The sequence below is a fragment of the Phaenicophaeus curvirostris genome, chromosome 4, assembly GCF_032191515.1.
Source record: "Phaenicophaeus curvirostris isolate KB17595 chromosome 4, BPBGC_Pcur_1.0, whole genome shotgun sequence".
NCBI classification, from domain to species: Eukaryota; Metazoa; Chordata; class Aves; order Cuculiformes; family Cuculidae; genus Phaenicophaeus; species Phaenicophaeus curvirostris.
In genome coordinates, this window is record NC_091395.1 from 23,339,930 (window position 1) to 23,367,650 (window position 27,721).

Below are 27,721 nucleotides of genomic sequence, written 5' to 3' on the forward strand. Positions count from 1 at the left end.
GCCTTCTTGGGTCATCCAGAAAAAAATGGTGATTCTATACTTGACAAGAGCATTATTAATGATTTCTGAAGTTAATGATTTTCCTCTTAACTTGCAAATAATGGCACAGGTGATGTGTTGGGTGAAATCTAGTCATGTATGGTGATACCTAGAGGATGAGGTTTTGAGACTTACACTTCTCACTGTCTTAAAAATACTTGTTTGCATAAGCCTTGTTTTTATGCTGCCAAGCAGATATATTACTGTGGACACACAATTGGCTTTTAACTGATATCAGAAAGAGGAAAACCACAGTCATCTGAACGCTGACAGTTTTGTCAGTATTAGGAGAAACAGATGAGTTGGAAGAGAAAAGATAGAAGAGTGGAAAATTTGAGTCTTCCAGTTAGTATTTAGATCAGTTCCAAAAGAGAAGAGAAAAGATCCATTGTGCATTTTAAGGACAGAATTTTATTTTGTCTTGATGTATAAAACATAGCTGGTTTCAGTCCAATATCAAAATGCTTCCACAATAAGACAGTTTTAATTGGTCATTTCAGTTTAAGGTGCCTAGAGTTATGGTGTTAATTGAATTGTTTTCCCTTTGCAGGGACCTCAGGGGCCTCCAGGACAAAAGGTATGGTATAAACAACAATACTGTGAAAGGGATTATTCCTCCTCATGCCAAATTGCAAGCAGGAAAGGTGAATGGAATTAGCTACTGTACATCACAATGAGTCAGTTAGTTTAGGCTCTGAATTTTGTTTTTGAAAAATGCAGCCATATCATGTAAGACATCAGATTTCTCATTTCCCCCATCATAGGAAGTTCAAGCAATGCAGAGCAGACTGTTTTCAATCTGTCTGCTTAACTTTCAGGTGAAAAGGTCACTATAATTTTCTTATTCATGCACTGGTGTGACTAGGAAACCAAAGTTAAAACCTTGTGAAAGGTGGGGAGATAGAGTTTCTGATTAAATGCATGTCCTTACTCAAGTAGATCAGTGCCATATGACTAAAAAATTGACCAGCAGAAACAAAGGACATAGGTGTTGTTGATAAATGGCTCTTGGTTGGCGGTGTTCAGGTGGTCTGCTGATGTCTTCCTGTTCCTTCAGTAACCTGAAACCTGACTTCCTGGGAATGCTTTCAGCGTTGTTTATGCTCATTAAAGCTATTGCCTCAATTCAGTGGAGTAAGCTTAGGATTTATGGAATTGCACCATTAAAACAGTATTAGATATACCAGGAATAGAACTTATTAAGTGGCACTTTTCCAACATCTTACCCACATATCACCAAAGAAAGTAATTTTCTAGTTTATTTCAAAAGATTAAAAAGTTGTATGGATGTTATTTACTAAAACAGGCTGAATTTGTATAAAGTAAAAAAGAAAGAGGAAAGAAATAAGTAATACCAACGTATGTGAGGATGCCATCTTTGTTTTAATTCTGAGATAATATTCTTTAAGGTGAAGGTTTGCTTGCATCTGTTCAAACAGAACTTTTTGAACAAAAGAAACAAAAACCTCCTGATAGATAAAAATGTAATCCCAGCACTTATAAATCGGTGGAATTTTGTCAGCTGTGAGCTATACAGAATTTATAGGCTGAAGGAGAGGACTACCTCTCATGTTTGGCAATGCAGGAATGCGATGTTTTAATACTGTACTGGTGTCTAAGTTGCAAGTATAAAATTACACACTAAGACTCAGGGAGGCAGGTGTATTTCACATGTGCAACATCAGCAAAACTCATGTGCTGATGAGCTTTTGAATATCTGATAAACTTATACTTGGCATGCTAGAATCAGCCTTATTTACACTTTCTAACATCCTGTGTCTCGTAAGAAAATCAGCAGCTACAGAAGGCAGTCACTGAGTGATGAAACTGTTAAAAATAGGATAGTTTATTGAGGCTGATGGTTTAATGCCCTCCAGAGCTTTGTCTTCTACTTTTCTGGAAAAATTATTCAGACGTCCAGACATTCACTAGGACCTCCCTTGCAGTGGCTAGCAGTCATGGCAATGCATCCAGCAAAAAGAGACCATAGGAATGCCAAAGTAGAAGCTTTGGGAGAAAGGGCAGAGCGCTCTGGGTTATGGAGACTTGCTGGGATGCTAACGTATTATTTCTTACTGATTCGCAGCTCTGCAATGAGCTGGAGCCTCCTGGGCATTCTGGTGTTGGAAGTTTTTTGAGAGCCTCATGAGTTGCTTCCTTTTCTGGTTTTACAGGATTTCTCAACTCTATTCATTGACAAACATATGAGCCCATTTTGGATGCATTCCCTTTGGGTGTTGGCACCCTTTGACTAAACCATTTCTGGTTAAACCTCTAACCAATATGAATAGAGGGGAAATGTCATGCACTGATTTTTGGGATGGGGCGAAAGCAGGACATGAAGGGATTTACAGGGTGCTTATTTATTTTAAGGGTCCTGGGAAAGTGTACGTGTCACTGTTGACAAAGCCTCTGGCTTTCTCAGTTCCCTGGGCTCTTTTTAGGGTGCCAGCCTTCCAAATAGCTATGTTATTTTTGCATCCTGTTAACATGTTTATAAATGAAAAATTAAAAAAAATGCTTTCAGTTTCCTTGCTAAGCAGCACCATTATTATATAAAAGAGAGCACAGTGTAAGCCCATGCAGTTTTCTTGCTTCCTTCATGCCTCGGGTTTTTACTGAACATCTGTACCAAGTTCAAATCACACAAGTTCCTTCAAAAAACTGTCCATTATACAGAAATTTATAGTGTAAGAGCTTTGTAAAAAGATCTCTCTGATGTTACAAGTGAACACTAATATTATACTTTACTTCTTTGTCTGTTCCTTGTGTTTGGCCTGTCTTGGCTTTTAAATGTTGATTGCAGAAATACTGATGCAATTTAAAAGGGTATCTGTAATTTGCACTGTCAGGCTGAGTTGTTGCAGATTGTCTCTTAAAAGCCCCAAGACAGATTGGCACTACCAGTTCCTGAGGTTGAAGCACCACTCTGTAAGCATTAATTTTTCTTTTCAGATGTTATGTTTGGTTGTGTAGGATCAGTCTCAAAATTTATCAGGAACGTTAAATGGAATTGCATTTTAATTCTTATATTTCTTGTGAAGCATCCACAACATTACAAAGCAACCATCAGCTTGAAGCTTGTTTCTGAAAGATGCCATGCAGTGGGATAGTCAATAAAATGTACAACATGAGAATATGTCTAATTAGTTTAAAATCTCAAATGAGAAGAGAAAGTTTGGATAAAAATTAAGTTTTGGAAAATTTATTGCAGTTACAATAAGGAAGGATTCACCATCATGTCAAAGTACTGTGTTAAGAGATGAAAAGTTTCATGACATGTTTAATTTGCTACATAATGGCATCTGTTTCCCACCAGGGTTCTATCGGAGTGCCTGGTGTTCCAGGGAGAGATGGACAAGTGGTGAGTTCACTGACTATGTCGGCACTGCCATTATTTATGTAACTGATTAAAGCTACTTATGGTTTCTTCGCATGACCAATGTGCAACTTTACATCCAAAGTTATGGTATCAAATTGGCTTCATGGAAAAGACTATACAATCTGGTTTATACTCTGAAGTAATTTTTTGTAGTTTTGCTAGAACAGGCAGTGATTGTAATTAATTAAGCTGAATGTTTGGTGTTCAGATTTGGTGTTGACTAATAGGCCTCAGAGAGAAACGTGTATTAGTGGTGTGCAACTTTAGACAGTATATTTACAAACCAAGTTTTTCTGCAGATTTTTTTTTTACTTTTTGTTAACTCAGTCCCATTATGCAAGCACTTACATTGATATTGGGTATTTATACAGCGCAAATACATTGTTAACGCAACCTATAGAAAGAGAATAAAAAGAGACAGGAAGCACCGGTGGAGAATAATGTGAAATTGAAGTTGGGGAGGAAAATGCAGAGAAATAAATCAAACCAGGAGGAAATGCTAACTCAGGCAAGCCACATCATCTCTCAGTGCCATCACCAAGTTAAATCATAGCTCAGAACAGCCCTCCATAAGGGGAGACTGCAGTAAAGCAGCAGAGCTGTTTCAGAGCAGTGCTAAAGTTTGTTGGCAAATCTCAGTGGTGAAGTTTAAATAATATCACTTCCTGACTGTAAACAGTGTTATCCATGTGCTGTTCTCAAAAATACTGACAGTTTTAATGAACTTCAAAAGCATTTGCAGGGAATACCAAAAGGAAAATGGATGATACAGGTTGTTGACCACACGTAAGCAATAATAGATGGTAATGTATAAGGATGATATTGTGTAATCCCTTTTTCTGCCTCCCTCTTCAAAATCTCTAAGAATAAAAGCACTAAGATGCTTCAAATAATTTACTTTTAATTACTATGTTGTTTCTAATATCATAATGTTCAATATTAGACCTATGATTTGACAGTGGTTATAAGAAATCATGTGCTAATCAGTTATTGCACTTTACTGACACTGATAACATTAGGAACCTATTTTTAAAATATTCTGACTATTATGACTACTGAGGAGAAAAAATAAATATATTTGTAATTAGCTATGTATAGCACAAAATAAGTTGTAAGAAAATAATATGAAACAAATTTGCACCTGACATTTTTTCCTTCATATTTTATAGCTTCATTCAATTGCAACTTGAATGGTAGACAGTACTTGCCAACAGAGATGCTGCTACTGTACATAAGTCAAGTATTTTTTGTGACCAAATTGTGAGTGATAAGCTAGTGAAGACATACTTTGTGGCATGACTTTCTTTGGATGTGCAGGAAGCTGTAAGAAAACTGGACAGGGTGAACTTGCAAACCACATTGAATAGAACAGAACTGATGATTCACATTTCATCCAACAGCTTTATATCATCGCACAGAGATTAGCCAGAAGTCTTCATTCAGATGAGCACAAAAAACTGATGTTGATTAGATAAGTGAGATGTGTTACATATGCAAAACTTATCTGATTATTAAAGTGTCATTTCAGGAGATGTGAAATATTTTTTAAGCTGTGTTGGCAAGGTTGTTGTATGTCTAATTTTAGAATACCATATAAACTTACCTGCAGTCATGTTTCATGGGAAAGAAAAGAAATATGTTAATGCCTTTGATTAAAGGAAAATGCAAACACATTTTCAAATGCTGTTTATCAACTTTAAATTGTGCTTTAAAAACTGATTCTAATATTTCCAATTTATGGTTTTATGTTTATTTGATTTATTTCAATATTTATGGCATCTAAAACTTTGAAGACATTCTGAAGTTATTACCACTTCAATAAAGATGTCAGCATATTTTTAGTGTGGCTGGACTATTTTACTTTTGACCTTTATGAAAGAAATAAGTTAATTACTAAACTAAAATTTGGATACCAGAACGAAAACCATAGTGATAAAAATGAAATGTAGTCACATTCTTTCATTTGTTTTCACAAGTGTTGGTTGTTATTGATTAGCAAGCACTTCCTTAAGTGCAAAAATGTATTATTTTCATATAATACTAAGCAGATCAAAGTTGAATGGTGATATCTCTTTTAATAAGTAGATAACAAATTCTGCTAGCTTGGAAATAGTGGTAGAAATAAAATTAAACTGAAGCAGCATTTATCTAAAATTAGAAAGTATGATGCAGCCTAGGATTCCCATGCTTATATTTTGTGACCAAAAGATCCATTCTTCCAGATTTTATGAAAAAGCAGATTCTCAGTGCAGTGTGACACAGAAGATATTGTTGAATGAAGACAAAAGTAGTAATTTTAAGAGTTGTACTGTAATTTTAAGAGCTGTACTGTAAGCTGGCTGCTGGCACTCCTGGCTTTACTCATACAGATTCATGTTCATTTACAGAATAGTTGAACTCAACTTGAATGTGTGATGCAAGTCGTCCCCTTTTGAGAAGTTACGTAGTTAAAAGGCTTTACAAAAGCTTTACTGTCTTGGTAGCCTTTTAATCAGTGAGCTAGCTCTGTGAAACAGCAGCATGTGCAGTGCGCTAAGTTCCAAGTTAATATTTTTTCTTAGTTTAAAAGGCAGTGAGTGTTAAGCACATGCTTAATGTTAAGTGAGTGTGAATGCCTTCTGGACAATGAAATATCTTTCAGTCAGTGAATGTCAGCAGTGAATTTAGCTTTGCTCTCTCCTTAACCAGCTGAATAGTACAGAGTTAGGTCATGTCCGTCTCATATGTGTCTGTTGTTTTCCTTTTCCTTTCCTTTCACCTCTCCTTTAATTGAAATAGTGGATTATAGGAGACAATTGGCAAGTCTGACCAATAGGTCTGGGAATGAGATCATAAATTCTGAGTGCACTTACAAGAGTTTTCTAATCCCTTAACATATGAACCCCTTCTCATAGACAATCTCTAGTAAGTGTAATTTTACACAATCCACATGTTTTTGTAGGACTGTTAACTAGTAGATTTTTCTTGCATTAAGAGTCGTAGCAAAATCGTTGCCAAAAGAAACTTCACAAATTCTTTTCTTTTAGACCAAATCCAATGGAAGATTACAGGTAGTCTTGTAAGGGCGTCTACATTCCTTGTTCCTATGTTTGGAAAATTATCTCCACACTCCACTTACCTTGTGAAGAACAGTGACTGGAAAGGAGCAGCCTAATAATACCTGGAGCTAGAGAGAGTATTGTCCCTGGCATGGACAGATACATTCTGATGTATCAAGGAGAGCCTTCCTGAGAGCTCCATTTACTTTGCCAAGCGTTATTCAATCCACCTGTAGCAGGTTGCTACCTAGAAAGATGCTATGGGAGATAACCTTCCCTTTCTTGATCCCTGGCAAGAGGTCCTTGGGTACTCAAAAAGTACAGAACAGGATTATACCTGCATGGAGATACGAGATTTCAGTGACCTAGGGATATCTTATCGCTACATTAGTTGTGTTGAAATTTTTACAAAGGGGTTCTTGGAAAGTTCAGCTATGCAACTATAGAATGCACATTCTGATATTTGTTATGTGGTACTGATTTGATAAGGACTCCCAGTGACTGCAGCAACAGAAGGAGAAAAGGGGAGGTTCCTTCAGTAAGGATTGCATTTGACCCAAAGGAATCTAGTTTCTAGACTGTGTGGAACTAACTGCTTCTGTTTTAAATAGGAGTTTGTCTGGAGTACACAAACCCCTCATTCTATACTTCCATGGAGAACTTTTTCTTAGAGTTTGAGGCTTTTTAAGCGTGTATTGAGAACAGAATGTGTGGTCAGGATAGATCCCTTCATTTCAAATTGTTTCAGTAGTTTCACAGCAGCTATTTGGTAACCCCAGAAGAATTTCCCTTCTTATCAGTAGACTTAAGACTCTGGATGTGCATGTTTCTTATCGCTTTCTTCATGCTTCTTATTACTCTAATTTACATGCATTTCCCCATCAGTGTGTACTGTACTATGTAGATAATACATTTTGGAAGTAGTATTACATTTCTTTATAGAAATGAGGAAGCGTGTGAGTGTAGTAACATTTTTTCAAATAAAGAAGTATAAAGCAAGGAAACACCATTAAATGTAGTTCACAAATTCTCAGACAGGTTTGCAGACCAGCTGAGTCTTGTTGAAGAGTCTTTCCACGTAATTTCAGCTGGTGAGTGGGCCAGGAGAGATTTCCAGTCCTTAAACAAACAATTTTAAGTTACTTTTGAGGGGGCTGAAAGTAAGTTGAAAGGAGGTAATTCAACCCTGGTTTGAAATGGAAATCACAGTAACATATCTGAAAAACCACTTTTTCCCCTTCTGCCCTCATTTATGTATTTTAGAGTAAAATTAGACTGGATTAGTTTTGGGGCCTCTTGTATTTCCTTATCCTTACAATTGATTACATTCTAGTGACTGAAAAACATAGCAATACTGACAGCCTTTCTTCTCAGGGCGACGTGGATATCAAGCAGCTGGTGTAGACAGAATTATGCAGCTCACCAAAACCAAACCTATTTCAGAACAGCAACAGTTTTTCTGTTACAAGCAAGAAAATCTGGGGCTTCCAGCCACGTTATTTTTAGCTAATTAATTCTGGATGTGAAGGTATATGCCTCCAGGGCACAGAGCACTCCAGTAAGAAGCATGCTTTCAACTGCCTTTACTCTTTTGATATGGACTCTGTGGGTGGTACATTTTCATATTTGTTCTGAAGTAGGTTTTATGAGTTCATATTGACAGATTTTTCTCATATTAACGTCAGAGCCCAAGCAGTGCTCTACACATTTGAGTGCTCATCAAATTCAGGTTCACTTCAGTGTGTGCATTAAGACTGCCCCTACCTTGAGAACATCTGAGGAAATTACTACATCTCTTTATTGGGCAGAGTGCTAAAGGACATTCTTTGCACAAATACAGGAAAGACAGAAACATTCTGCCAATGTTAATACAGTCATACAGTTAATGCAGGCTCAAGAGTGCCAGGACTTGAACCAAGATATTCTGGTGTGTTCTCCAAAGAACATTGTTCTGGTTATTCTTCGAATTATCTGAAACTTCTCAATTGAATGCTAGGATGCTAGGTTGAGTGTATTCTTGGCATGTTAGTGTTTTGTTTGCCCTGGTAATTGATATTAACTGGAAGAGAAATCCAAACATTTCTGAATCTCAGAGAATTTTATTAAGCCAGTTCTGGAAAACATCAAGAGGTTTTGAACAGCTAATGGTGATCTTCTACAGAACTCATTCATTCATGCCTTGACATTGCAGCTTGCTGATGGAACAGTCTCCTTTCTCATTCATTGCAATAGTACAAGTAAGTTCATTTCTTAGAGTGCTGCTACTTTTGAGGAAACAAAGTGTCTGTACTCTCATCAGGGCATTTGGTGTTAATGTATGGAACTTAACTGGTGATAACGGCATCTCTCCATCCACAGGTTAGCTGCTGTAACATATTAAAGACTTTTCTGTTACTGACAGCAATCAGAACACTGCAACATGTCTGTTTGAAAATGTGCCATCACTATCCCATTGATGGGGGCCCTGCAATTTCTCTGTAGCGTATAAACAGCAGCAAAAAAATCCCACTGTCTGCAGCATTCTTCTGTGTAAGTGGTTATCAAATAAGTTACTGGAACATTTACACTCCAGCTGGGTTAAGCTGCTTAATATTGGGCAACCAAAGGAGCATTTTTTTTATACGTTTGTTGCAAATTTTTATTTCTAGCATTCTGAGACCATTTGTGAAGTCAGCAAACTGGATCTGAACAAATTTGGAGGCTGGTGGTGAATAACGGGGGACTTCAGTGCTTACAAAGCTTCTAGCGGCAGTATCTTTTTCTGCTGTAGACAGGATGCTAGAGAATTACATTCTATACATAAGTCTTACATAAAATTTGGGAAAAGGGAATTTTTCTAGCATTTTCTAGTGTATTTTTGTATTGGGCCATGTAATGAAAACAGAATCCTTCTTTTGGGGGTTGGTGCAATTATTCAAAGGCAAGAGAAAACAACTTTATATGAGACAGTAGTTAAAGGCTACCTAAAGAGAATTTCAAGTTCAGCATTTGTAGATTTACTGGTTTGTGGCATGACATTTGTGCATCTGGTAGTTTTGTTACTGCTTTTATGAGTACAACAAAACCTTGTTAGACAGTATATGAAGATAAGATGGTGCTGGTAGTACTGCATCCCTCTAGATTATTTATCTGTCAATCTCAGTGTCAGTGAAGCCCCACGTTGCTGAGGCAGTATATGGAAATCATAGCCCATCTCAGTGCCAGTAGGGAGAGTGTATTTTTGTTGTGGTGTATAGTGTTTGTCCCACGTGATGTTCGTTGCACAGCATGGCTTCTGTGGAGTAGTCTAGCTGAGAGTAAGATGCAGGAGAAGGGCAGAAAGGGCTAGCAACAATTCCTTTAAACTAAAAACTGAGAAGTTTCACACCTCCCCAACAGCATCTTTCCCACAGTCTTTTTCAGGGAAAAGTGCCAAGGAAATGCTCTGAAGGTGGCTTCACAAAATTTCTCTGGGCTTTGTGTCTTTTGTTTGTGTGAGGGTGCAGTGTAGCTGTCATTATAATTTTAATTGATTTAATAGGTTGTGCTTTACATAGACACTAGAAGGTTTTAGAACATGCTGTGTTCTAGTGATTCCAGTCCCTTTGTCCCTGAGTGATGATTTCTCAGGAGTTCATGTCTGCAGAAAGGCATGTACTATAGACACAGTTACTGATTAAATGGGAAAAAAAACACAGTGAGGCCACACTTGGAGTACCGTGTCCAGATGTAGGCTCCTCAGTACAAGACATAGACACACTGCAGGCAGTTCAGTGAAGAGCCTCGAAGTCAAGAAAGGGTCTGGAGCATTTCTATTAGGAAAAGCTGAGACTTTTTAGCCTAGAGAAGAGAAGGATAGGGGGTAATTTCATCAATGTGGCCAAACACAGAAGAGTCCAGTTCCCACTGGACTGGAGGCTGGCTGATGTTGTGCCCATCTACAAAAAGGGCTGCAGGGAGGACCCAGGAAACTACAGGCCTGTCCGTCTGACCTCAGTGCCAGGGAAAGTCATGGAACAGGTGATCTTGAGTGCGATCATGAAGCACATGCAAGAGAACCGGGTGATCAGGCCCAGTCAACATGGGTTCACAAAAGGCAGGTCTTGCCAGACTAACCTGATCGCCTTCTATGACAAAGTGACCCGGCTACTGGATGAGGGAAAGGCTGTGGATGTGGTCTTCGTGGACTTCAGCAAAGCCTTTGACACAGTTTCTCCCCGCATTCTGTTTCGGAAACTGTCAGCCTCTGGGCTGGACAGGCGCACACTCTCCTGGGTGGAAAACTGGTTGGATGGCCGGGCCCAGAGAGTGGTGGGAAATGGTGTGAAATCCAGCTGGAGGCCAGTGACAAGTGGGGTTCCCCAGGGCTCAGTGCTGGGTCCAGCCCTGTTCAATGTCTTCATCAATGATCTGGATGAAGGCATCGAGTGCACCCTTAGCAAGTTTGCGGACGACACTAAGCTGGGTGGAAGTGTCGATCTGCTGGAGGGTCGGGAGGCTCTGCAAAGGGATCTGAACAGGCTGGACCGCTGGGCTGAGACCAATGGCATGAGGTTTAACAAGGCCAAATGCCGGGTCCTGCACTTGGGGCACAACAACCCTATGCAGTGCTACAGACTGGGAGAAGTCTGTCTAGAAAGCTGCCTGGAGGAGAGGGACCTGGGGGTGTTGGTTGACAGCTGACTGAATATGAGCCAGCAGTGTGCCCAGGTGGCCAAGAAGGCCAATGGCATCTTGGCTTGTATCAGAAACGGCGTGACCAGCAGGTCCAGGGAGGTTATCCTCCCTCTGTACTCGGCACTGGTGAGACCGCTCCTCGAATCCTGTGTTCAGTTCTGGGCCCCTCACCACAAGAAGGATGTTGAGGCTCTGGAGAGAGTCCAGAGAAGAGCAACAAAGCTGGTGAAAGGGCTGGAGAACAGGCCTTATGAGGAGCGGCTGAGAGAGCTGGGGTTGTTTAGCCTGGAGAAGAGGAGGCTGAGGGGTGACCTCATTGCTCTCTACAACTACCTGAAAGGACGTTGTAGAGAGGAGGGTGCTGGCCTCTTCTCCCAAGTGACAGGGGACAGGACAAGAGGGAATGGCCTCAAGCTCCGCCAGGGGAGGTTTAGGCTGGACATTAGGAAAAAATTCTTTACAGAAAGGGTCATTGGGCACTGGAACAGGCTGCCCAGGGAGGTGGTTGAGTCACCTTCCCTGGAGGTGTTTAAGGCACGGGTGGATGAGGTGCTGAGGGATATGGTTTAGTGTTTGGTAGGAACGGTTGGACTCGGTGATCCGGTGGGTCTCTTCCAACCTGGTTATTCTGTGATTCTGTGAAGGTGTAAAGAGGATGGGCTAAGTACTTTTCTGTGGTGCCCAGTGACAGGACCAGAAGTAATGGGCGCAAACTGAAACACAGGAGGTTCCCCCTGAACATCAGGAAACACTCTTTTTTACTGCGAAGGTGACTCAACACTGGCACAGGTTGCCCAGGGAGACCACAGAGTTTCCATCATTGGAAATACTTAAAAGTTGTCTGGATATGGTCCTGGGCCTGCAGCTCTTGGTGACCCCGCTTGAGCAGGGAGAGTTGTACCAGATCATCTCTAGAGATGCCTTCCAACATCAACCCTTCTGTGATCCTGTGGAAGAAAAAAAAAAGAAAACAAGTATGCTGCCTTAGGTTGAAAGCTAGATGACATGCAGAAGACAACTGTTCCTGCAGACTAATACCTTTGCTGTCAGTAGTATTAAAGAGAGACTGCAATATGAGTCAGGAAAGACATTAGGAATGGCCTGGTGAATGTAAAAATATGTGAGATTAAGGATCTAGTTTTATAGCTTCTTTCATTTTACCAGGTTGAAAAGCAGTCTGATTGAAATTATTGCATAGAATGACATTGAATGCATTCATCACTCCCTGAACAGCTGTGTAACTGTCTGCAGCCTTTTAAAGGAGAGATATACTTCTTGTTCATCTCCAAAACACTAACCTGTGGGGCTAAAGCTTACTCATACAGCATTTTACACTCCAGTTTTAACAGATGGGTTCATTAATAAATAAGTAAATAACTGAAAGTAACTAAATGGAAGAAAAGTAGGAAGCTACACTTCCTAACAGTAATATTTTAAATTATTTTCAAGACAAGAATCAAAATAATTTTTGGAACTAATATTCCTAAAATAACACCAGGAAGAGGTATCAAGCTACTCATCTTCAAAATATTAGCTGCTGTTTTGCTTCATTACTACTTTTGGAATTTCCTAACCTATAGGTGGTCTGTCAAGGCTTTGCTCTTTTTTGGGGTAGGGGGGCAGAGGGTATTGGGGTTTTACTGAGGGGGTTGTTTCGTTCTTTAGGCTTTTATGTTAGGCTTTTATGGAATTATTAAAATACCCACATGTGAAGTCAGACTGCCATGCCTACCAGACATGCAGTATGAAAAAGGGAAGTTCCCTAGCACAAAGCTTTTTTTATGGTGCACTAGGACTGTTCATCAGGGATAGGGCATAGAGTAGCTTATGCACTGTACAATTTTAATTTATCTTATTACTCCCTGCTTCCTTATATGGGCGAGAAAATAGGTTTCTAAACTAGGGAAAGGAATATTGTAGGTAAGGCAGAAAACTATTTTAGCCCCTGTTCTTCTGGCCATTAGGAACAGAAGGATAATCATTTCAAAAGCATAAAGACGCAAGGTAGTTTCTGTGCTGTCCTTCTAGGTTTGCCTTCAATCTTTCTCATTCCTATAGTTAATTTCTGCTGTGCTAATGCCTCTGACTAGTACTTTCATCGCCAGAAGTGTAGTGTTAGCCATAGGAAAGTCACATATGAGACTCTTGGTATGAGTAGGGATTTTACTGGGATATGTGATAGCCTGAGGTTTTCACTTTTTTCCAAAGAAAATAAGGTAGTTGTCCCATTAAGTCTTCTTTTGTCACAGTAGTAGCTCTCTGCAGTCATAGTGCTGATACATAAACCTGGGAGGAAAGCACAAGCTTAGGACTTCAGCCCTTTCATTACACATCTAAGCCCCTGCAAGCGTCAGCCAACAGCAGCTGTTTTAAAATGAGGAGGACACAAACAAACTTGTTTGGAGTGTGAGAATGAGGAGAAACACATGCGTATTCATTGGTCCTTTTTGCTTCATTTTGTCAACTGGCAGTTTTCTTCAATTGCCCTTTAGGTCAGTCCTTTAGGGCATTTACACCTAATCTCCTACAGCCTCAAATCGTGACCACTTAGATATCAAATGCCTGTGGTACTATTCCAGCTGTAGAGCTACTCCAGTACAAAGTACCCTTGAAAAAGGGCTGTCTCAAATGACTTCTTAATTCTGTGTGAGTTTAAGGGTACCTAAACCCTTTTTCTCTTGCTTGGAAAATACTTCACTAGAGTTTCACTAAGACTTCAATGGTTCTGGCTTATATTTTGAAGTTATCCAACTCTTGATGAAATTAAAATGTAATTGATGATCCTGTTACTTAATTTTGGAATAGATGATTTCATGGAGGATCGGAGTCTATATATCTATAAGTAAGTAATCTGGAAGTAATAAAGAGAAAAGTCCTTTATAAGGAAAGGCTTTTAGGAAGGTTTGGAAGGTACAATTTCTTGCATTTGCAACAAGCCTTTATTTTAACTCTGCTGTAAATATAGAGCAGAGGGCTGGTTCATCATGTCTACTAAGTTTGAATACTATATGAAAATTATCTGCTGGGTTTCTGATATGAATTACTGTTTCTAATTTGATTTTGATGTTAGATTTTGTATTAAACTTTTACACATTTTTACACATTTACATAGCAAAGGACTTATAGAACAACATAGTTGCAGGCTATTTCAAATCTTTTTTTGGTTATTTCAACATGCTTTGCCCCCACAAAAGTGCAGCTTGTACAAGAGGGTTGCCAAAGAAGACAAGTATTTCTTGTGAAACAGACATAATTCTGCAGAAAGTTTTACTTAATTAGCCATCACCCATCATTGTTTTACAATAAAGTCTAACAACTGTTTTATTATTTCACCTGAAATAAATAATATCTGTGATTTTTCCATAAATCTGGGAAATAAACACTAGAAAATGTCTCTAAGAGTTTGTTGGGAGTTTGTATGCGTTTGCTTGTTTGGCTGGATTTTTTGTTTTTAAATGGGGGGGAGGAGAAGTTTGTAAATAATTGTTATTTGTTGATTGACTTATGAAAATTATTTATGATTTCTTGAACTGTAGAAGAATATGTATGCTGTCCATCAAACATACACAAGATTTGGAACCTTGATGTAATGTTGAAAATTTTAAAATATTTTAATTCTGCTTTTCAGCCAGTGGTATAAAAGTATGAAAAATGGACAAGTGGGGTATATTTTAAAAATTGAAAAGCTCTCTGTTCTTCCAAACCCTTCCATTTCTAGAGATGAGCCCTTCTCATTTTTCTTTATTATCTGCCTTCCATATGAGAATAGAAGCATAAATGTCAAAATCATTTAAGATAAACCATTCTTGCAGTGTTCCTAAGTTGTAGAGAAGAGGAAAGCATTGGCCGTCTTCCTAGGAAGACTATGCTCATAAGGTTAATTAGCCAACTTTTCAGGATCAGAAATCACAGTTCTGTTTAGTTTGACACCTGTGTATTTCCACTGCCTTCAGTAGAATTGTTTCTTATCTACACAGGATTTGATTAGAGTTAATCCACACTAACTGATGAAATAAGGTATTTTATTGCCAAACCATGGAGTACATATTCACAGTCTTTTTAAATTTTATCATTACTTACCGAATATGAGACAGTAGGTGAAATGCTGTTAATATATTTCATCATGTCTTTCTTAACCTTTTCTTTTCCTTTAGGGTGAACCTGGTTTGCCTGGAGTAGCAGGAGAGAAAGGAGAGGCAGGGCTTAAGGTCAGTATTGAAAATGAATTAAAAACAGAAGCACACGGTATGTGAGGGCATGTATAAATGGCGCTCATGCTTTCCAGCTTGGGTTTATAGTGGACTGGCTTTTAATGATCTGCTCCCTCCAGTGATCAGTGCTGTAAGAAGCTTTACATATTTCACCATAAAGAAGCATATTCTTCTGCTGTGCATGTATAATGTATATATCTGCATGTATAATTCCAGACAGTGGTACTGACACATATGCACTCACTGCCAAGTGAATGCAATATGCCTGCAAGTGTTTGGGAATTTGGGGACCTTTCTAGAAGGGCTTTGTTTATCCTCTTTACAATATGTTTCAGGCTTCTTTTCAAGAACTACTGTGGTCAATTCTTTGACAAATGTCAGGGTTAAGTCTCGAGGGCTGATACTGCTATGATGGCAGTTAGTAACAAGCCTTATTAGGAACATGTCAGCCTGTATTTGTTACATCAGAGTGTCTCTTTGCACTTAATTTATTGTTAAATAATTTGTTCTACTGTTTAAATGTTGAACAAATGAAATAGAACATAAGACTTACAATAATTTCATTTAAAAGAAAGCTCAGCACATCTGAGATGATGGGATCCGTGAGCCTCTTGGAATGGCTAATGCTAAATTCTAATCCCATCAGCTGTGACCGTGTGTCTTTGGTGCACGTGTGCTCCTCAGCTGATTCTGTGCTTCACGCTGCTGCTGACAGACAAGGAGAGCAGGCTTTTTACATTCCCTGACTGGCTGCTTGTCCATCAGGAATGAAAACAAACCATTTGGGAGCATGACCTTTTCTTACTGGTATACAAAAGAAGCCAAATTATGGCAGTTAATGCTTAATTCGTATTCACAGCTGCAGTCTTTGAGTTGCCTGGTCACCACCAGCCATCAGAAGGGGCAAAGTTGGGCCAGAGTGCAGTTCTGAGCCAGAAATGCAGAGATGAGTTGTCAAGGTCAGGCTGGTGTGCAAAAGGGCATTAGCTATTGAGCCAGTTTTTCAAGCAAGTTATAGTTTTAAAAATAATGGCTATCAACCATCTTTTTGTTACAGAGAATTTAAGGAGCACCAAAGGCTCTTTGCTCTCAATCAAATATGAATTATTTCAATACACTTAAGACTTTTTGTCTCTCCTGAAGAGCCTTCTAAGCCGTTAACAGAATCATAAGACCTTCCCCTCCCATTCAGCCTTCAACAAACGTAGGAGTCATCTAGGTCCTGGCAAGCAACTTCACATATGCCTGTTTGACAGGGGTTTGATGTGGGGCGAAAACGTCTTTATGTGCACATCATTAAGCTTTTAAAATTGTGTTGAAGATGTACTGTCTGTTGAGTTCTATTAAATTTACACATTATTGTTTATTGAAGATGATCTTGTTGGATTTTGATCATCTGAGACAAAGTAATCCGTAGTGACTTAATTGATAGTAACTGGCATACTAAAGACTGTGATACTAACACTTTGATTTTTGCTTGTATTAGTAAATTATGACTTCTTTGCTCCTGTTATTTTCATTAGGGTGACCCTGGAGAAAGAGGAGAAAAGGTGAGACAAGTTTCACTTCCTTTGTGATGGTTCTGTTTTGGGGAAATGCTTGGAGAATTGCCAGTGCACTGATTCCAAGTTTAAGAAGAAATAAATTCGGCTACTACCTAGACCTTGAGTGCCCTTGTGCAGCTTTTGCTAGCATCAAGTAAATACCCAATGAATCTCCAGCCTGTCCAAATGATCTTAGGCTATAGATTATCTGGAAAGGTACCAGCGGCACAAATGGTATACTAATGGTGCTCTGACCTGCAGTGAGTGAGGAGCTACTTCTCTGAAGTCCACAGCCATATCAAGACAAGACATGGAGCTAGAAGAAGCTCCGCTCTGCGAAACATGGGTGTAATTCTCCTCTTCCAGCATAATTCTGCTCTTCCAGCGAGAGTGAATGGTACAATCACCCACATGAGAGTATACATTGAGTGAGAATCAAGCTTCATGGGGGTTGGAACTAGATGATCATCAAGATCCCTTCCAACCCAAACTATTCTAAAATTCTATGATTCTGCATCTGTACAAGGACAGTTTGAGATATAATACAAGCCTTATTTTGAGTAGGAATCTGTACACAGACTCATCTTCTGTGAGTACACTGAAACATGTTTAAAAAAGAATTATTTATATTCAGGTCCAGTTTGCTCTTGAGAATATTTTGCCCATGTCTTTGCAGCTGCAATTGTATTTCCCTTCCAGATCTGTGTAAATCTGTGTAACAGCCACTGCAGGCATGCTTTCAAAGGCAATTAATTTCACCTTTTTCAAAAGCACATCATAAAAATAATCCAGGGGAATTTTGAAAATGTATACCCCACATGTAGAAGTATATAATAGGGAATCTCTTTTTGTGAAATCATTAATTTGGTTGAAATTATATTTGTTGAACTTAAGTAATCCTTTGTTTTCAGACTCAGTAGGAATAACTAATTTTTTTAAACATATACTGAATTTTTATTACTTAAAATCATTATATTTTTTCATAATTAACCTTTGCCTTTTCCTAAAAGAAATGTAATTATAAATGCCCTCAATATCCTTTATCATGTCTATTGAACTTGGGGTGACATTCCTAGCCGTAATTGTTTCATGTTTCCACATTTCATCAAGTTCTTTATTAAAATGCTGCTGGATTTTTTGCTAGCTCCCAGTGTGTCAGTGACTGTAATGTATCAAATGGTCCATGTTAAAAATCCCCTGAACAGATTTTTACATTGAGGTTTTCAGAACCATATGACAGATGCTGAATGTTGTTATTTGAATATTAGAACTAGTTATCTGAGCAAGACCAAACATATTTTTTCAGCCTACTTAGACTCAACATTTATCAATATTTTTGGTATCTTAAGTACTTCTCACACTTTACATGAACCTCAAGTCTCACAGAAATTTTTGGTCTATAATCTCACAAATAACAAAGACTTTTTGGTATAGTCTGGACTTACTGTATGGCAATATTAATAAAAATGGAAATTGAGTGTTTTATAGATAAATCTTTCAAATTATTTCTATATAAAGTTATATAAAATGTCACCCAGCCATGAAGAAGTGTTACCTGACTTCACATTTTTAACAATAAACAATACATAGAACTTATGTAGAGAAAACAGTAATTTTGGTGGCTTCTTGGAGGAATGGTAGTTTGTGAATCATTCGTGGAAGTGCTTCAAACTCACAGAGTATATACTATAAATTACTTGAGAATCTTAATAAAAACTATTGGAATTCGGTGACTGTCACCCAAATTTGCTTAGATACATTTAGGTCAATGTGTCTGCGTTAGAAAAAAACATACATACACGTAATTTAATTTTTGAATCGTCATGAGACCACTCCTTCGTCGCTAAATGACAGAGAACTGGGTAAGTCTGTAGACTATATTGACAGGAAGATAGTTACTCAGTAGTTTTGGGATTTTTTTGAGGACCTGTGAAAGAATCTACAGTTGTAGTGAAGACTGCATTAAAGCAACAAACATAGCAGTTCTAGAAACCATGATTCCTGACCTTGTCATAGGGACATTGATTACCTGATTAACAAAATTAGCTTGTTGGTATGCTGAATCTTGTCTGCATACTGTGTGCTTACATGAAACCATTGAAATATAATATATATTTTAACTATAGGGTGATGCTGGAGAAAATGGACTGAAGGGTGACACAGGAGAAAAGGTATGCTAGTAGTAAAGATGATGATGAGTGCTCTAGGCATGCATACAGTATACCAGCTAATGAAGATAATAATTTGATCAAAAGAAAATTGCATTTAAAACTGTTTTTTTTTCTTTTTTTAAGATGTGGAATGATTTGACTGAGTTCATTTTTATGCGTATTGTAAAAAAATGTCACTGTTCTGTCCAATTAAGCACAAAATTCCTGACTCCACGCAGCAGGAGCTTTAGTGTAGGATACATCAGCATGTCTCTAATTAACCACCCTCTGCCAAAATTTGCAGCTTACAGAAATTTTGGTCACAACCTGCCAGGCTGTCAGAATGAGGTCTGCTGAGTTATAGCTGTATCGTTTATATAATTTTATGTTTTCCCTTCTGCATTCCACTCAAAGAGAGGGACTAACCCAATATGGGACAAAAAGTGTAATATCATGATAGACAGCTTCCCTCAAAGAGAGATGAAGATAAAAACTACATTTTAAGCCCTTTTGCCAGATAACATCAGCAATAACCTCATTCAATACCTTGTTAGTTCATTGTTGCAAACTATCAACATGTCATAGAAGTCAATAAACAGAAGATGTTGTCAAAATTTTATTCCGTTTGGTTTTGATTTGTTTTATTTTATGAGACTCATGCTGTATCACTGCAAAAAACAAATTGAACTTGAGTTTTTAAATGTGCTTTACTTACCCAAGTCATAGTCTTTACTATAGCAGTCAGAGCAAAGCCTGTATTGCAAAGGAAGAAGGGTCAATCACAGAGATCTCTTCTGGACATCACTTTGGAACTCATATGCTCCTATAAGTATTCATTTAGTGACTATGCTTCAGTAGAAGCATAAATCTTTCTTCTTGTACCCCTGTATGTTCAATTGCTTAACTAAGTCTCATCAGTTTAGTGCAAGGAGAAATTTGTGATGGATTTATCAGTCTGGTAAGGAATGCATGCATATCTTTCAGGTCCTGTTTGGAAACAGTAAAACTATGTTTTCAAGAACACAGGGATTTTAATGGAGCATATTCTAAAATCAACAATTAATCATAGGCATTAGATTTAAGACTAGTCAAATTATCTGATTCCAAAAGTTCGTTTAAATAATATTTCATCTACAGTCATGCTTATGAACCTAGATGGAAGTCTCAAGAATCTTGTTTAGTTACTTACACAACATATGCCACTAACATCTTGCTCCACTTTTATGCAATTCAAGAATGCCGTCTCTTAGCAAGTATGAGATTGTTTTTCAGATATATAGTACTGCAACAAGTAAATGGGAAGTTTATAATCTCTCTGGGAAGCTTAGTGCAGCTTCATTTGTTGCTTTTCTGCTTTATGAACTATGAGAATGACCATGCATCCTCTAGAATGCCCACAGTGCACTGTGGGCTGCAGTGCACCCCTGCTCAGGGTCTTTTTTAAGGAAAGAAAAAGTTCACTATGTTTTCCAGTGGAAATCCTTTCTGCCCGAGTACATTTTAAATATTTCTGCATGAGCTTTCAGTGGTTTGGTAGTCTAGTTGGGATCAGCTTGTGGAAAGTATAGAGACTTTAGCAAGAAATTGCTCACAGTGAGGGTAGTGATGCCTAGGGAAGTTGTGGATAACCCCTTCCTGGAAGTGTTCAAGGCCTGGTTGGATGGGTCCTTGAGCAGCCTGACCTGGTGGGAGGTGTCTCTGCCCGTGGCAGGTGTTTGGAACTGGATGATGTATAAGGTCCCTTCCAACCCAAACCATTCTATGATTCTTCTGTTGCAATATTGAAGTAATTGCAATAAACTTGTTGTACTCTTTAATACAGAAGTCTGCCATCTCTTCTAGTTTTCATATAAATTTCAGATATGGGGTGGTAACATGAGATTATATGCTGTTTGTGTGAGTGCATTGCTTTAACCATAATAGGTTAGAATCCACTGCATGATATTTCACAACAGAGTAAATTGTGATATAGTTAACTTTCATTATTTTTCCTCTATTTTGCCTCCCTGTGAGACAATTTGTCAGCCAGAAAAAAAAAGATCCAGATCTTACAGGACAGCTGCAGCTTAGGGTTTCTGATACATAGCTCCGCAAACAGCGCTTTGTAGGGAGCTTAGGGAAGTGGAGTTTGTCATATAATTCAGGAATGAGCATTGAACTTGATGTCATTGTATTATATTTGAACTACGTAACTGCTTTTCAGCATAGGGGGGAGTTTTTGCTGTATGATCATTATGTATAATTCCAGCATGAATTTCCCCAGTAATTGTTAGTCATACTAGTGTTAGAGGAAATCAGTATGACTATTGCAGCCACATTTAATTAACATGTTGACAAAATATCCTTGACGTTTTACCTTGATTTTTCAAGTAGCCTTTCTGAGAGTAGCCCTAGTGGCTTTTTTTTTTCTGGGGGGGTGGGGTTGTATCTTGTGTCTTTACTTTCTCTGTGGGTGTCATGATCATCTTGAGGAGGCAGTTAAACTTACCTTGACTGTAAACACTGTTATAATATGGGTTTCAGTGTAGCTCAATAGTGTTTCTTCTGTGTTTTCCGTTCTGTGCTTTCTATTGAGCAAGAGGTTGACATAAAAAAAAAAAAGCCTGACTCATCAAAGCCTGGTATCTTAAAAGAAGCAGATGAAATTGAGTTCCAGTAAATTTCACAGCCAGCCTTATTGATGCATTATGCATACATATCTTCTGTTATAGCTTTTCCCTACTACACAAACTGTGTCTTGCGTTTGGGTAGCTCTGAAAAGCTTGGGATATGTGTTACTTTATGAAACTTCGCTACCAGATGAATACTGAAAGTTTTTGCCAGCTGAACACCTGTGAGGAGGAGTGCAAGACTTACTAACTGTTTTTAAGAGATCTGCTGGGTGTATTGTTCAGAGATGAGATAAACCTAGTATCCATTCAGTTCTCAGGTGTTCAACCACATATATGTACAAACCGTTCCTGCTCACTAAACAAGAGGTTTAAAAAAACACCGAAAGATGTTTATGTGAAGCTTAAGTAACTTTCCTATCAGATAAATACTAAATTTTCATTTATATTGTGAGAGACAAATCAGGCAACAACAGTTTCAGAGCTGGTTTAAGAATGGGTTCCTGTTTGTGTAATTAATGTGGTTTTGTTTTCTGAACTTCTATACTCTGTGGCTCTCAGAAATATGGATTTGGGTGCTGCCTTCTTGATCTGTGACTAAAGAAAGAAACTATCTTTGTTGAGTTGTCCTACTTTGAAGACAGTACCAATGCCAGGCTAGAGTTCTTGCTTCTACTTTTCTACTGCAGCCTTAGTCTCTAGAAACTACCAAGTACTTTTCTTCTGTATGCATGTTCCCCTGCTAAAATTTCTTCATTTCCGTACTGACTCATCAGAGAACTGAGAACATGCTGCACCATAATTTTTTTATTTAATCCCATATTCATTTTCATTCTTGCATGAAGGTGGTTTATAAATACCTTGTGTCTTATCTCCTTCATACCCATCACAATCCTTTAAAATGTTTAACTGGTGATTCTCTATTACCAGTTGCTTTGCCGCTTTATAGCTATAAAAAGTCCTTGAGGCTTTGCAGTTGTACATGCTTGTAAGGGATATCATAAGTATCACTCATGCGTGTCTATCAGAATAAGGCAGCTCAGGTTTCCAGACAGGAATCAATCCTTCATAAAACTGATTTTTTCATTCCTTCACATAAGTGCTAGCTTTACTAACTATGTAGAGGAAATCTATTCTGATTCTTCAAAGAACAGAGAGCATGTTATCTGGTACCACTGAATTTTATGAAACTTACCAAAAAGACCCCGTACCCGAACCGACTTTGAAACTATGGCATCCATGGAGCACTTTCTGCAGCTTTGATGAACCATCAGGAACGGCTATCCCCTATTTGTATTTTAATACAACAAATATTAAGCATTTTTACTCTGCTTATACATCTTCAAAGTTGATTACAGTACTTTATCCTATGCTACTTATGTAAATGACCAGCAAGCTGATCGAGAGCTTGAAGCTGCTACTTTGTAGCAACCTGTTACTTACAATGAACAATCCAATTTTATTTTGAATAATGAGACAGTTCTTCAAAGGTAAGCATTCTAGCCATCTTCAAGAGCATATAGTTTGCCTAGAAAATTTTTCATTCATTTATTTTTTTCCTTTTTATTTGTTGTGTCATTTAAGAAACAAAAGTGCATCAAAATGAGTATGCAAACATTTTAAGGATCCTGGAATGGTTGTACAAAAATGGGAGCTAAAAGCTTCCTTGTCTAGGTCACTTACTTATCCTCTGTCCTTGTGCATGTCACTGCCTGTTAAATCCAGCTAACCCAGCAAAATCCGGGCAAATCTTTTTGAATGCTAGGTGCCTCCTCAGAACAAAGACCTTTCCTGAATACATATATATTCTCATCTTGTAAATTATGACACTTAATTGCATTAAAATAGCTGTTTAAATATGTTAACGAGCTATGGAAATAGAGCTGTGACCTGTCATGATGCCGATAAACACATATCTCACTGGGTTCTTTTTTTCACGGCTAATCCTCATTAGCACATAAAGCTTCATCAGTTGAGACCTGACACTTGCCACCGGTAGAATTAGGTCAAAAAGTTTGCTCGTATTCTTTGTAAATGGCAATAAATTATTTCTAATGTATATCAGCAATTCAGAGATGTCAAAGGATGCTCCATCTTCTGGCTTGATGAAGTCATTTAGACAATAATCTGCAGTCATTACATCTACATTACTAGCTGTGAAATTTGAGGTTAAATGTTATTCTTACTTGGTGAATAAAACTAAAACTGTACATGTTCTTGAAAACAACAGTATTTGTTTTCTGCATCACATCACTTAAATTCTTTGGGTAAATTCCAATGTCGCAGCATAGAGAACAGGTAATCTTACTATATAGTTATTTTGTTAGATAATCATACTATAATCTTGCAAGTTTTGTTATATCTGTTCCCTGGAAGACTGTATTTTTAATAACCATGACTATTTCTTGTGGATTTTGTATCAGGGTGACCCTGGTTCTTCTGCTGCAGGAATTAAGGTAATTTAGTTTCAAAACAGTTGTAAAGGGAGAAGAGGGGTGGTTGGTCTGTATTACTTTATAATGTTATGGGCATTTCAAGTACCATTAATGTTAGTGTTTTCCCCAGCTTGATTTTTAATTCATTTTTTCAGATCTCATATCTTTAATCTCTTTTCTTTCAGGGTGAACCTGGTGAATCTGGACGGCCTGGACAAAAGGTATTGGTTGGAAATGTTCAGTTTTCCTTTTCCTCACTGTTGGATTTGTGATAGATGTGGTTATGCAGATGTCACCAATAGCATTTACCCACACTAGGATGAGCCCAACATAGATAATTTTAACCGCTCAAGGCCTGTACACATGTGGTGTATAATCATTTTGTATTTTAAAAAGCACAGGAATTATGATACTAATTAGCATGGAAAGCAATATTAGAATAACTCACCTCCTGTTCTAGTCACAATGTGCTTCCTGCATTGAAAGTTTACCCAGTTGCAGCTGGTGAAACTAACAAAGAATGGCTCTGCTCCTTGAGTGACCACAAGTTAACCGTGCACGTTTGACTGAATATTAATCTTAAGAGTATGGTACACTATTGCTTCTCATTTGGAAAAAAAAATAAATATTGACTAGAAGCCCTTTTACTTATATCTATAAGGGAAAATAAAATGTCAGAGGCATGTGACATGGTTAGAGGAACACAGAGCAGGTAATGCCACTCTGTTCTTCCTTCCAGAGGAAATTTCCCTGGCTGCTACATAGCCGAGGCTGCAAGTAAAGGTCCAGCAGGAGCTGTAATGAATGTGCTGCATGAGGCCCCTGAAGCTGAGGAATGTCCTCTTTGAATCCATAGTACATCAGGCACAGCAAATGCTGTGCCTTCAGTTGCCTTTCATGAGAGTAGGAGGCAGGTCCTGCTGGGAGAGGTGGTGAAAGGGCAAGGAGAATAGACAGTAAGGGAGCCAGATTTTTGCTTTGTAGTACTTGATTTCCCCTGGGAGCCTTTGGCATCGTTCTGGCTTTTATAACATTGAAAATTACACACTGCCACCAGGGTGGAGTAGAGCCCAGCTGCCAGTTGAGCTAGCAGATATTCCAGCCAGTCAGGCAAGAGCTACTATTCTATAAAATGAATGGCAGTACAACCATTTTCTAATAATCAGGGTCTTTTGGTGACTAAGCAAAACCCCAAAACGCAGAAATATAAAAACAAATAAAAGTTAAGTGGTTTGGAGTTTTTGAGGAGTTGTAACTGTCATCAGTTATAACAGACTGAAGAAAGACTACTATGGCCGCAAATGCAGTTCTTTGGTAAAATGCAGTATTAATTAGGAAAGGTAATCAAAGTAAAGCTATCTAATCCACAGAATCATTAAGTGTGTCCATTCTGCACTGTATGCTCTCCTTGGGTAATAAACTAGAAAATTCATTTCAGGGCCTGTTGAGATTCATACCCTCATTAGCTGGCTGTTGTGGAGGCAAAACTAGAAGTGATTTCTCAGCAAGCTCCTGGATCTCAGTCCACAGGCTTTCAGGTTTGATCTTGTTTGGGTAACATAGATAAGTAAGAGGTATGCAGTTCAGACTTTTCTATAGTCTCAGCTTGCTGTTCACGCCAAAGGGGGCTTCATGCATTCTTTCCATGTCACAAGCTCCCAGTATGCCACCCACATGTCCCCAGCACAGATCAGCAGCTCCCATAAGGGTCTGACTCAGAGTGCCTCCTTCAGCCCAGTGTCTGCTGTTCTGCCCCCTGCTCATTCACCCCACCAAAGGTTGTGGGAGACCCTTTTTCAACAGAAGGCTTGTCACTGCCCTCTATGTCACCTTAATTTGTTTCCCCCTACTGTGCATCATTCCAATTTCTGTCCTGTATCTTCCCTCCTTCCTTATAGTTTACTTCTTCCTCTTCTTCCACTTATCACTGATCCGTCTGCCAAGGACATACAAATGTTGAGCTGCCCACCTGAATATTATTTGCGTGAAATGCAATGTGACAGTGTTTCAGTGGCCTGACAAGGCTATTGGGTGGCATATGTATTGCAGAGGTGATACAGTGACTTACCCTGCCAGATTTAGCATTATGAGGTAGAGTTAGTATACAGCCTTGGTTTCTTTAAAAATCATTCTTCTCGTAAATCACACCCATGTCTTTTGTTTCAGGAAGAGTCCAGAAAAGGAAATATTATGTGTTCATCTACAATACTAATTCTAATGAAGCAATAGTGACTTCATTGTGTTTTACATTCTTTAATGTACTTCGAGGGTCCTTTTAATTGTTTTAGATTACTGTGACTCTGAACTGACTTTGCTGGATTCTTTCTGCTTGTTATGTGTGACTCTATAGGGGTTAGCTCTTGCTCTAAGACTAAACAGAGAACTACTGCAGCAACAGTAATAGATTCCTCAATTAAAATTATTCAATTGCTGTGCTTAGAAGTGAAATTTAGTGCTTCCACAATTAGAAGGGAAAAGGTCACAGTAGCAGTGTGGTATGTGTGGCTACTAAGGTAAGAAACCAAAAGAGAAAGGAGTAGGGTTTTGGAGTTAGTACTTTGTCAGAAAGGAGCGCGATGGAGGCCTTTTAAAGGATTATCCATTTGCAAGACTGAAAACCTGTTTCCTGCTTTGGAAAGTGTTAGACAACGTATCTAGAAATAAGTGTCTATTGAAAACAGCATCCCAGCCTCTGCTTTTTCATATCGTTTTGTAGTTAATATTTTGAGACTGGAATCTTTCCTGTGCTTTTTAGCAATGTGAACAGTTAAAATTTTGGAGCAACTGAAACAGACAGAGAAGCTGTTATCAGATCCTTCTGTAACATTAAAAGTTACTCCATTTAGTAAAGTGATTTGCAGACCCTGTATTGTGTTTTTCAGTTTGCGGCAGAATGTAACTTCGTTATTAGAGCTTCAAATCTATTTAATCCTACTGCCTCAAAAAAATATATTTGGGTATTGTAGTGTGACAAACATGTCTTATGTATGTGTGTTTATGTTTGAGAATCTATAAATGTGTATGTGTGAGTGTATGAATGTATGTAACTGTGTGTGTATACACACACACATAAAATATTTTAATAGCACAATCTGTATGAATCAGCCCAAACCACTGAGTTGAAATCTGGATTTCTGTAAAGCTCGAGAGAATATAAAATCTGGAATATAGTTCAACTCATTATAAAAGTAAAAATTGGCTTCAGAGTTCAGACCTGAGCTTCCAGAAAGTTTAGGGAATATTCAGATCCAAGGTGTTAGTTAGAATCCATGTCTGTATTAAAAGAAAATCTCTAACTTTTCAAATAATGTTTCCTTCGTATGTTATTGCTCTTTTGTTCATAATTTTTATTTCCCTAGACAACATCTTTCCATTTAGCTGATATCTCAAAATGACCATTTGTGCAAATATGTCATTCATGCCTTACACCAGTATCAACTTCATTTCAAAACCATTAAATTCATGTTGCAAAATTACCCTTGCAAATGCAGTACTGTAAGTCTTTTTATTGCAGTTTTAAAGAAGCAAGGCAGTTTTGGGTAAAGCAGTAGAAGGTTACATTCCCACTACCCTTCATAACACCATATATATTCACAGATAAATAGCAAGTACTGAAATGATGCTACAGATAGCTCTGTGAAAATGACTGCCCAGTTA

The 27,721-nt window shown here is 38.2% G+C and overlaps 1 protein-coding gene across 1 annotated transcript in view; it reads left to right on the forward strand.

The window, feature by feature from the left end:
- COL25A1 (collagen type XXV alpha 1 chain) overlaps positions 1-27,721 on the forward strand; it is a 313,462-nt gene that overhangs the window by 235,470 nt on the left and 50,271 nt on the right. Inside the window, exons 13-19 of the mRNA XM_069855550.1 lie at positions 590-616; positions 3,359-3,403; positions 15,270-15,323; positions 16,850-16,876; positions 18,997-19,041; positions 24,053-24,085; positions 24,250-24,285. Coding sequence (XP_069711651.1) covers positions 590-616; positions 3,359-3,403; positions 15,270-15,323; positions 16,850-16,876; positions 18,997-19,041; positions 24,053-24,085; positions 24,250-24,285 — 267 coding nt within the window. The remainder of the gene's footprint in view (positions 1-589; positions 617-3,358; positions 3,404-15,269; positions 15,324-16,849; positions 16,877-18,996; positions 19,042-24,052; positions 24,086-24,249; positions 24,286-27,721) is intronic.